Raw genomic sequence first — 12,360 nt, 5'->3', positions numbered from 1 at the left:
AATAGATGACAAAAAAGGAAATCTTTCATGTTTATGTATTAGAAGAACCAATATTATCAAAATGTCCATACTACCAAAAGCAATTTACAGATTCAATGTGATCCCAATCAAAATACCAAGGACATTTTTCTCAGATACAGAAAAAATGATGTTGAAATTAATATGGAAACACAAGAGACCCTGAATAGCTAAAGCAATATTATACAACAAAAATAAAGCTGGAGATATCACAATACCAGATTTCGAGACATATTACAGGGCAGTTATAATTAAAACAGACTGGTACTGGTTCAAAAACAGATGGACAGAACAATGGAACAGAATAGAAATGCCAGAAGTCAACCAATATATCTACATCCAACTTACCTTTGACAAAGGAGCTAAAATCAGTCTCAATCTCTTCAACAGATGGTGCTAGGAAAACTGGATCTCCACATGCAGAAGTATGAAGCAAGACCCCTACCATGCATCTTACACAAAAATCCACACAAAATGGATAAAAGACCTAAATCTAAGACTCGATACCATCAAGTTATTAGAGAACACTGGGGAAACCCTGCAAGACATCAAGCATAGGCAAAGAGTTCTTGGAAAAGACCCCAGAGGCACAGGCAATCAAAGACAAAATAGACAAATGGGATTACATCAAATTGAGAAGCTTCTGCACAAAAGAAACACTCAGCAAGGTTAAGAGACAATGGACAGAATAGGAGAAATTATTTACCGACTATTCAACTGATAAAGGTTTAATAACCAGAATATATAAAGTGATCAAAAAACTCAACAACAACAATACAAACAACCCAGTTAAGAAATGGACAAAGGACTTAAACAGACATTTTTCCAAGAGGAAATCCAAATGGCCAGCAGACACATGAAAAAAATGCTCAGAATCACTAGCCATCAGGGAAATGCAAATCAAAACCACAATCAGGTTTCTTCTCACCTCGTTAGAATAGTTTCATAAAGAAATCTAAATGAAAGATCTCCTCGAGTGAGATCCCAGTGGAAAGAACGGGTCATCAAAGAAGGAGGTACCTTTCTCTGAAGGGAGGAGAGAACTTCCACTTTGACCATGGCCTTGTCTAAATATGATCAGAGTCGGTGAAATCAGGGGGCTTCCATAGCCTTGGCAACTCATGACAAGAGCCTAGGGTGATTACTGATGCCATAAACAAGAGTGTCAATTTGTTAAGTCAACAACAGGAGTCACTGTGCACTTACTCCTCATGTAGGATCTCTGTCCTTAGTGTGCTGTACATTGTGATTTAATGCTATAACTAGTACTCAAACAGTATTTTTCACTTTATGTTTCTGTGTGGGAGCAAACTGTTGAAATCTTTACTTAATGTATGCTAAACTGATCTTCTGTATATAAGAGAATCGAAAATGAATCTTGATGTGAATGGAAGGGGAGAGGGAGTGGGAAAGGGGAGGGTTGTGGGTGGGAGGGATGTTATGGGGGGGAAGCCATTGTAATCCATATTCTGTACTTTGGAAATTTATATTCATTAAATAAAAGTTAAAAAAAAAAGAAACATCCTATGGTATCCAAAAGAAAAAGTTGATGGAATGTTTTTGTCTTGTTAGAAGGCCAAATTTGGAAAGAAAATAAAAGACTTTGACAGAAAAAAAAAAAAAGAAATCAACAAACAAATGCTGGTGAGGATGTAGGGGAAAAGATACCCCCATCCACCATTGGTGGGGATGTAATTGGTACAGGCACTGTGGAAAACACTGTAGAGATACCTCAGAAATCTGAGTATAGACCTAACGTACGACCCAGCCATCCAACTCCTGGGAATTTACCCAAAGAAAATGAAATCAGCATATGAAAGAGTTATTGCATGTTTATTGCAGCTCAGTGCACAATAGCTAAGATATAGAATCAACCCAAATGTTAATGAACTGAAGACTGGATGAAGAAATTATGGGATATGTACATCATTGAATACTACACAGTGGTTAAAAAAAATAAAATCTGGTCATTTGCAACAAAATGGATGAAACTGGGCAACACCATACTTAGTGAAATAAGCCAGTCCCAAAAGGACAAATACCAATGTTCTCCCTGATTTGTGTTAACTAATAGAGCATCTAAAATGTACTCTATAGAAATGAAATTAACACTTTGAGATGCAATGACTTTGAACAGCCCTTGTCTCGACTTAAGGAAGTTGGTTTTTTTTTTTCATACAATTTGTTGAACTCTTTATTTAGTATAGAGTTAATCAAAAATAGATCTTACAAGAATGAGAATAGGAGGGCAGGAATGGTAGAAAGAATCACTATATTCTTAAAGTTGTATTTATGAAATGTGTGACGTTTGTATTCCTTAAACAGTTTCTAGGGGAAAAAAAAGAGTATTGGGTTTGTTTTTAGGTTTTTATTAGGGTGATTCTGTTGTAGTTTTGCTCTCAGTTTTAGTGTATCTCCTTAGTATTGTATGTAGTTTTTATTCTTAAGTTTTGGACTTTTTAGAGTTTCAGTGGGAAGTTCAAACTGATTAAGTTCTACTAACTTGGTGAGCTTCACGCTCCAAACTGATGTCCCTGCAGTGGACAGCTGTCTTAGCCTTCTGGTTCTATTTTCCCATGGAGTTCCTGCAAGTTTTACTCTGCTTCTGCATTCCTCAGGGGTTGGCCAAGAATTGAAGAGGAGTCGATGCACATTTCTCAGCCCCTCCCACTGTGGTTTCTTCATTTAGGAGCCATCCCACTCAACCTCCAGACACTGTGACAACCTGAGACGAGCTCCTCAAGCCAGTCAGACTATAATCTGTTGCTGAAGTTCCACCTGGAACCAGGACTCAACCCTTTCTGGTGTCCCAAACTGTGGCTTAATTGCTACACCAAATGCCTGCCCTCATTTGTAGTCTTTTTAAGCCTTATTTTAAAAAATCCTTTAATGTCCCAGCATCATAAATATAGTCTGTGTATTTTATTTTAAAAATACATTTTTGTGAAGTATTTCTCATATTTAATTTCATTTTTTGTGCATGGCTTAAATTTTATTTTATTTTATACTTTATTTTATTTTATTTTATTTTTCCAGGCAGATAAAACAAGTTTCCTATTTCCCAACGGATTTACCACTGCTTAACAGTCCATTCTTTCTCCTCCACCTCAGGAAGCCTACTCTAGTCCATAAGTACATAAATCTAGTCCATATGTACAAGGAAATCTTCAAAAACTCCCTGGCAAATGTGTATTATGAAAAAAAATTAAGAACAGATTTTAAAATTGTTTATGTCAAAATAAACTTATCATTTAATTCCATTGTTCCAGGAACTTGCTGAAGTACCCTCATATCTCTCTTACCACAGGCTCCAATATTTCAATGTTCTGTCTATGCCTCAAGCCAAACTGCAATATCTTAATTATTATAGCCGTACAATAAAGTCTTTTGTCTAACAGCAAGTCCTTTCACCTTGAACTCCTAAACAATTGTTTGACTGGTATCTTGGCCCTCTAGTCTTTCAAATAAAATGTAGGGGATAAGTTTTTCAAATCACATGGGAAAAAAATCAGCTAAAAAAAATTATCATCTTTAAAATTTCAACCTCGGATTGGTGCAGTGCACCAGCCGCAGTGCGCCGGCCATAGCGGCCATTGAGGGGTAAACCAACGGAAAAAGGAAGACCTTTCTCTCTGTCTCTCACTGTCTAACTCTGCCTGTCAAAAAAAAAAAAAAAAAGCAACAAAATAAAAATTTCAAGCCTGCTCATATACAAACTTCATACAATTTTCCATTCACCCATTTCTTCTTTAATATCTTTCCATAAAGTTTTATGAATTTTCCACAAAATTATATGCTGTGATTCATACTACATATTTTAAACATCTTTTAAAAATAATTTCATAAATTACCTTTAATTTATCCCAAATTCCTGTCACATTAAATGAATCTCAACATATTATTCACTGAAATTATAAAATTTAAGATTTAGTTCATCATATACAATCTAACAGGTAATGGATAATAATATATTAACACTCTCATTAGCAAGCAAGCTTTTACACAATGGATTATAAGGTTATATCTTATGTACTTACCAAGAAGCTCCACGGTCTCTACTTTCAGTATCTGTGAAATTAGAGTCCAAGAACATATCCTTATAGATTCGACCAACTAGGCAATACATGTCTGAAGCAACCTGCCCTTCACTTTGCACCATGGGAATCATAATGTCAAGAGCTTTGGCTCTATCTCCAGGGAGATTTCTCCTAAGGCAGAAAACATTGTTGATTCAGTATAGATTACAGAAGCAACATAACAGAGATTGGATTATAATTAGTAGTCTTCAGAGCAGTCTTGGTAAAAATATCGTCTCCTAATTCTCTACATAATTACCCTTACTCTACTTTAGGTAACTTTTGTGTGAATGACCATTTGGTAATGAGTATACAGCTGGCCACTGTGTATTGTGCGTTCCACACCTTAGATTTAACAAACCACAGATGGCAAATATTTGGAAGAAAATAGATTTGACTATATTGAACACGTACAGACTTTTTTCTTATTTTCATTCCCTAAGCAGTACAGTACAACAGCTATCTGCACAGTACTTCCATTGTAGTAGGTATTCTAAGTAATTTAGAAGTGATTTCATGTAGATGGGAGAATATGTGCAGGTTACACGCATACATTACACCATTTCATACAAGGGACCTGAACATCTGTAGATTGTGGCATGCACAGCAGTCATGGGCCTGGATCCGATCTCTCACAGATACTGAGAGACTCGGTATTTGCTTCAGCATAGCATCATGTGCATATAACTTCAAAACTATAAACAGCAAATACAAACTTGGGCACAGAAGAGAAAGAACTTTACAAATTTAAATATACAACTAGTGAGGGACTTTTTAAAACTCAAAACATTCAGAAAAGAATCTGAAAGCATGCTTCCTCCATTTCATATGGCTGAGACACATATTATTATTACATTCTCACAGGAAGTGGTCACAATGCTAGAATTAGCACACACCCTGTAAAAATCTTCAGGTGAAGCAATGACACATTAACGCACTATGGCCAGATCTCTCTCTGCTTACCTGTTCAGTGCAAATGCATAATGAAACTTCACATGGTGATGAGAGGCCAAATCAAAGGTTGGCAATTTTTCTAAAGTTTCCACCAGCTGCACAATAGAATCATAATCCTTCCAAACAAGAGCACAGAATTAAACCATTAGGAGAAAAGTTCTCAAAATGGAACAACTTTGGACAACCAGATATCTGAATCCAAGAAGGGATTAAAAAGAGAAGTAAGAATTCACAGAATACTCTGAAGAACCTAGAAGAAACTGCTGTTGCTTTCAAGAGGTTTGGATCGTACATTCTAGTTAAAAACATTAGATAAACAGTCAGCATGTCTGACAACAAACCAAAACAAATGAACAAACAAAAAAATCACTTAGCATGATCACCTTCTTCCTAAATACAAGAGGTACTTCAGTTCACGGAAAATGACATTAAAAGATCAGCTTGAGTGCCAAGAATTTTTTGAAATCCATGCATGGTTTTTTCATAATGCACATTTCCACAAACTTTTTGAAGACTCATGTATGGATTTTAAAAATTTTCATGCCAAAACTAAACTTATCTTTTAAGTCCGTTTATGAATGATTTGAAGTACCTTCCTTATGGGTGATCTAGTTATATTTTATAGAGCCAAATTCCAGGTATTGTGTGTTGTTAACTACTTTTTGGAAAAATAAAAAATTTCAAGGATGTAGAACAACTGACTGAATTCTGTTGTAAGTTTTCTAAAAATCATCCACAGGAATAAGCTACTCCAGCCCTTGGCATCTTAAGTGCCATGGCTCTCGATGTCTGTGGGTTCTCAGGTCCACACGAAGCATTACCCAGACCTGGGAGGCTGGGAGTGGGACTAAGAAATCAGAAGTCACAAAAATTGTACTATAAACAGCAAATGCCAACTTCCTAACCCAGAAAGGATTTTATCCTACTTAACCCATAGTTTTAAAATGCTAGGACATATTAATACAAATGATGCAGTGACTGTGTTTTACTATAGTTTTAAAGCTATTTTAACAATTAACGAATTGCATACTTCCTGTATTTGGCTAGTGAGAGTCTTTCTATTTCAAGCAATACAATTCAATTTCAAGCAACAACTGTCAATTTCAAGCAACACAATTTCAGAATAAAGGCTATATCTAGAAGGCTCTAAAAATTTCTGCTGTTTCCCTAAACCAGCTTTCATTTATTGACTGACAAGTGTGTCTGAGTGGAACAGACTGTACATAGGATAGCCCCATTAGCATTTTTATTGTCTTCTTTTTTTTAAAGGGAAAAATCAGGCCTTTACCATGAAAGTTTTCCTCAATCACTGACAGTTAACTCACAGGAGTCTTCTTTCATCATAAAATCATGGGATGGAAAACTCATGAGAACCAATTAAAAAAAAACTACATATGGTAACAGAAATTTGACATTTGCACTCCCTTCCAACATCCTACAGGACAGATTTTACTGTTAAGTATCTTCTTACCTGGATATCTCTGTAGGAAAGTAACAGGTTGATCACAATATCTGCTGTCAAGACTTCAATATTATCTACTCGTTGCCGAATTCTTGCCAATTCAGCTGCCAATTCTTTACCAGTGTATAAATTTCGAGCTTTCCTGATATCGCTGAGTATAGATTCACGGAAATATTGGCTGTGGAGAAACCAAAACACATTCCAAAGATTTCAATAAAAATAGTAATTTTATAAGAAAATGAATGACATTTGTGTACTCATAGCTTTCAATTACTTAGTGTGAACAGAATGAATATCTCATAATCTGTCATTATTTAGAAATTTTGAAGTCCCTGTATTTCCTTTCATATTCTGTCTTGTTTCAAAAAGAGTTATAAGGAACACTATGTAAATGAATCTCCATGCATCGTACCACTTAAACCACAAAACCACATTTTTGATTGACTTTTCTGAGCAGGAATTGTTCTAAATCATATAACCTGTACTTTCTGACTCAGCATCATTTATGAACATAAACATTTGCTCTTAATCAACATCTGCCTCAGCAATTTTTGCAGAATTCTTGTCCTTATGCTGAAAAGTCCTTGGACCTTATTCTGATAAGGTTTCGGTATGTATTTTAGCTCTGACACTCCTATAAAGCAGTTAGTAGTCTTTATTCCTTCTGATACCAAGTTGTCCTGTGAGTAAAATAAACACAAGGCAACATGTGAACTATATGACATCTATGAGTATATTATCTGCTTGCAGGGGTGGGGAACCTTTTCTCTGCCAAGTGCCATTTGGATATTTATGACATCAAGCATGGGACAAACTAAATTATCAACTTAAAAATTAGCCTACCATAGATTTACTGAATTTCAAATCCCACCCATGATTGCCTTTGCAGGGCCAGACTAAATGATCTCACTGGCCTTATACAGACTGCCAGCGAGATATTCCCTACCCCGGAAGACAGTGTGCAACATTTATCCTGGTTCTTAGCTGTATATTGATTCCTGAGGATCATCGTCTATGGATAAGTAAAAGAAGTAGAACCATTCCTTATCATCACCAAATGGTGTTATTGCACATTACCTGGAACTTGCCTGTGCCACCTTCAAAAGTCGAATGAAACGATCCACAAGAGGTAAGCAGATGGGTCCGAGAAGCAGCTCCAAGTTGGGTTGCATGAGCTCAGTCAAGCCCTTCATGAGGCTGCTGTCACAGCAGTAGACCTTGTTGTGTGGTGTCACCATGTAAGGGACAAAGGTGTAGTTCCCAGTGCACATCTGTGGAGACAGCAGGCACCAGGAGGTAGGGAGCCAGCCTGAGGACACCACACGGACGAATCCCAGGCCCGACTCCAGTGACTCGTATTAAATAACACTTCTGAGTGCAAATATAGAAAAACCTCGCATTGTATGTATGATATATGAAAATAGAAATTTTCCCCAATTTCTTTAATTGCTTACTTCAAATAATTAGGACTTGGAAAGGAGGCAGAAACAAAGTGTGGAACAGTTTTTGTCACTCAATTAAATATTGATTCACCACCTTTCCTGGCTAAGGCACTATGATAGATGCTGTAGGAAAAATAGTTTAAAGCACAGCCTTTGGCCTTCAGGGAATTTAAAATGTACTCCGAGAAGCACAGCATAAACACAGGATACTAAGAGTTAACATTTAAAGGGCTTCCTACGTGACAGGCTGTGTTGTGAGGGAGACAGGAATGAAGCTGCTCCTCTCCAGGCTGCTGGTTCAGTCTGAGGTTCCATGAGTCCCCGGTTATTACCCAGAGACCCAGAAACTATCCTTGCTGCATCCATTTCCTTCCTGCCCCATATCCCACCAAAATCCTATCTATTGTGTCTTCAAAACAGATCTCCTGATTGCTCACTTGCCTCCATCTTCCGTGTCAGCTCTTTCGTCCCTGCACCAGCTCACTGGGTACGAAGTCACTGTAATTGGTGGCCCTGCTTCCTTCCTTGCCTTTCAATCCATTCTGTACCCCGCTGGCAGCGAGCTGTAACACTCCGCAGGTCCTGAGCACTCGTGCAGCTGCTGAGAGCCCCACCATGTGCTATTCAGGCTGACGATGAAACACTGCAGTGTGGTCCACAAGGGCCTGAATAGCCACATCCTGCTACCCTCTAACCTCAGCTCAGGCCTCTCTCCTCACACTCATTCCACCCCAGGCTCACTGACCTTCTTTGGCTCCCAGATGATGCCAAGTGAGGGTGTGGCAACACCAACAAAAGCAAAGCTGGCAAGAAGAAAAAGGGAGTTGGCCTAGACATGCCAGAGTAAGCAAATCTGAGCAAAGCCTGGGGCTCAAGGAAGGGAAGTGCACGCAAAGAGCAGGATTCAGAACTGCACAAGGGGTCTTCAACAATGCATGGAAAATGTATTTCAAGAAAAAAACAACACATGGATTTCAAAATCTTTCACACCAAACTGCTTTCCACTCTGCTCCCCAAACTTTCTGAAGTACCCTCGTGTATGCTGGGCAGTGGAGAATCATAGAAAGACCAAGATCTTCTGTATATAAAGATAATTGAAAATGAATCCTAAAAAAGAAAAAAAAAAAAAGAAAATGAATCCTGATGAAGAATGGGATTGGAGAGGGAGTGGTAGATGGGATGGTTGCAAGTGGGAAGGAGGTTATGGGAGAAAAAGCCGCAACAATTCCAAAGTTGTACTTTGTAAATTTATATTTATTAAATAAAAAAAAGAAATTAGAATTGAGTCTGAGTGGATCATGGGACGCACCCCAGGACAAAAAAAAGAAGAATTTGAGGAAATTCAACAGGAAGCTACAAAGCATGACCAGATTGGCAGCAGTGGCAAGAGCAAAACAGGCACATGTGCTCCCACCCCAAAGGAAGCCTCACTGGCCCACTTCCAGGTCTGGACAAAGTGAAAGGAGGGGTCAAAGGTGATTCCACAGTCTCAGCTGGGGCTATCTCAAAAGACTGGCATCTTTCACAGAAAGCCAGTACAGTCAGACTACATCATTTATGAACATAGTGCACTTTGAGGCACTTACTATACATCAGGTCATGAATCACAAACAGAATCTGGCTTCCCATTAAACTATGAGGAAAACTTGAGAAGACTGACATTTGATTTGGTGTAGGATGAGATGAAATGGCGCTGAGAGAGGTTGAGATTTAAAGGATCAAGAGTTTGAGATTTAATATCATAACATCCAAAAGAAGAGTTGACTCAGAGGAAATGGGAGAGACCCATAAGAGATAAACCATATGCAAAGGTAAAAACCAAGGGTTACAAACAAGAACAAGATATGTGGAAGACCCTACTCTCACTGTTATGGGATCACAAGGAATCCAGGGCATGGGTTCGCAGTCATTTCGGCATACGATCAACCTGAGAATAGTTCTCTTCCCCTTGGCACTAAATGAGTAAGAGCAAACATTCACTTACCACTCCCATGTACCATGGTACAGACGGTCACACATTCACCATGACCCTCTGAAGAAGGTGCGCTTGTCTCCACTTACAGGTGAGGCGTGGAGAGGATATGCAACTGGTCCATGATTGCTTGGGGACCCTAGCCCAGGCACTCTTTGCTTAGAGGGTATGTCACTTTTACCAGTGGGTTATGCATCCTCTCCTGTGCACTTTACAAGGTGGCACACCCATTCTCCAACCTTCTGTCGTCTGCATGAGCCAACTGACTGCTCACAGCAAACAGACTCAGGAAGTGCCCAATGCCTGCCATTATTTATGGACACATCACACTTTGAGGAACTTGTGTGTCAGGTCATGAAACAGATACCACATCTGACTTCCAGCTGAAGTCCAAGAGGAGAGCTCCTAGTCTAAGTCTAAGAGGATAGCTCCAAGAGCTTGAGGTTTCAGTTTTTAAGTCAAGTACACTACAATGTTCCTTTAAAAGTTCTGCTTCAGGGCAGGTGCTCTGGCGCAGTAGGTTCAGCCTCTGCCTGTGGTGCCAGCATCTCATATGGTCACCGGTTCGTGTCTTGGCTACTCCTCTTCTGATCCAGCTCCCTGCTATGACCTTGGGAAAGCAGCTGAGGATGGCCCAAGTGCTTGGGACCCTGCATCCATACAGGAGACCTAGCAGAAGTTCCTGGTTCCTGGCTTTGGACCAAGCCCAGTTCTGGCAGTCACGGCCATTTGGGGAGTGAAGCAGCAGACGGAAGACCTTTCTCTCTGCCCCTCTCCATCTCTGTCTGTAACTCTACCTCTAAGATAAATAAACAAAATCTTAAAAAAAAAAGTTGTACTTCATGGGACAATACTTGGAAGACTAACCAGGAAGAGGGAAAGTGAAAACATTTTGCTTCTAAAATGTTACCAAGAAACCAAAGCATGTCCTCCCAATTTAATCCTTTGACTCAAGCTACTGCCTCTGCAGAAAAGAAAGGCTAGGATACCACACAGGTTGTTTTCCAAACGTAGAGCTTAAACTGAACGTGAGCTACAAAAGGACAAAGGAATCAGATACTCCTGTTGTACATAAGCACCATAATTCAAAAGTACAAAAGTCATTATTCTGACTTCTCTGAGTCACAAAATAAGAATAGCTGAAAAGCCAGTACACCAGAAGAGCACAATCAGAACTTTAGTATATTATTCTTTTGCTACTGAAAAAAGGTCTGGATCCACAGAAGCTATCATTCCAAGTGCATTTATGTATAAGACACAAAATGTCAAAGATCATTGAACTAGTGGGCAATGGGGGAGAATGACTATCAGAGTCTAGGTGTGACCTAGGCAGTGGAGGGGGGAGTGAGAAAAATGACTACGCAGGCAGCAGGGAAAAGCAGTCCCCAGAACAAATCCCATGATGCAAAGCTTCAGTACCCTCGCTGCCCCACACACTTTTTTTTTTTTTTTTTTTTGCTGTTTCCCCTTGTCAATCTCAGACAAAAAAGGGAGTGCGATAAGCTGAAGGAGGCTCCTGGGTGCCAGGGGCCCTAAATGAAGAGAGCCCACGGACTCTGCAGCAGGGGAGAGTGCAGAGTTGGTATGGTGATGTTGTGCTTCTTAAAAAGGTACCAACTATTGAGAAAAGCACTTTTTCAAATTGTTGAAAACTAATAATATGGGAACACTTATTTCCCAAGTTGACTCACTAGAACTTAGAAATGTTATTACTGTAATTTTTATTTTCAACTTGCCAAGAGACCACAGGATGAAATAGGTGATGATTCAAGGTACATACAAACAGCCAGAGAGTGATCAAGAAAGGCACCTGAAGTCCAAGAACTGCCTTTTATTAATATGGTACTTATTCTAAGCTGATTAAAGTCTTAAACCTCTTGAGCCGGCGCCGTGGCTCAATAGGCTAATCCTCCACCTTGCGGCGCCGGCACACCGGGTTCTAGTCCCGGTCGGGGCGCCGGATTCTGTCCCGGTTGCCCCTCTTCCAGGCCAGCTCTCTGCTATGGCCAGGGAGTGCAGTGGAGGATGGCCCAGGTGCTTGGGCCCTGCACCCCATGGGAGACCAGGAAAAGCACCTGGATCCTGGCTCCTGCCATCGGATCAGCGCGGTGTGCTGGCTGCAGCGGCGGCCATTGGAGGGTGAACCAACGGCAAAGGAAGACCTTTCTCTCTCTCTCTCTCTCTCACTGTCCACTCTGCCTGTCAAAAAAAAAAAAAAAAAAAAAAAAAACCCTCTTGCTTCATGTAAGAGATGGACTCCATTTCCTTACATTTCAAAACATTAAGATGTGATCACAAAGTAATACTGATCCCTCTGGCCGATGCTTCTCCCCCACCCCCAATGACTGTAAAATCCGACAGCTCAACATCTACTCCTCCTCCATCTAATTGTCTTCACTGTTAAAGAAAAAAATGCCATTTCTGTTTTTCAATCTT

General features: G+C 39.6%; 1 protein-coding gene across 3 annotated transcripts in view; it reads right to left on the bottom strand.

Annotated features, from left to right (window-relative positions):
* MAP3K5 (mitogen-activated protein kinase kinase kinase 5) overlaps positions 1-12,360 on the bottom strand; it is a 247,380-nt gene that overhangs the window by 136,112 nt on the left and 98,908 nt on the right. For all 3 annotated transcript variants that reach the window (XM_070073521.2, XM_051854304.3, XM_070073520.2), the window contains exons 4-7: positions 7,588-7,781; positions 6,520-6,688; positions 5,058-5,164; positions 4,056-4,226 (exon numbers count right to left, since the gene is read on the bottom strand). In XM_070073521.2, the coding sequence (XP_069929622.2) occupies positions 4,056-4,226; positions 5,058-5,164; positions 6,520-6,688; positions 7,588-7,781 (641 nt within the window). The remainder of the gene's footprint in view (positions 1-4,055; positions 4,227-5,057; positions 5,165-6,519; positions 6,689-7,587; positions 7,782-12,360) is intronic.

Source organism: Oryctolagus cuniculus, chromosome 5, assembly GCF_051225735.1.
Source record: "Oryctolagus cuniculus isolate XC-2025 breed Fujian yellow rabbit chromosome 5, ASM5122573v1, whole genome shotgun sequence".
NCBI lineage: Eukaryota > Metazoa > Chordata > Mammalia > Lagomorpha > Leporidae > Oryctolagus > Oryctolagus cuniculus.
This window is presented reverse-complemented; position numbering and strand designations above follow the sequence as displayed.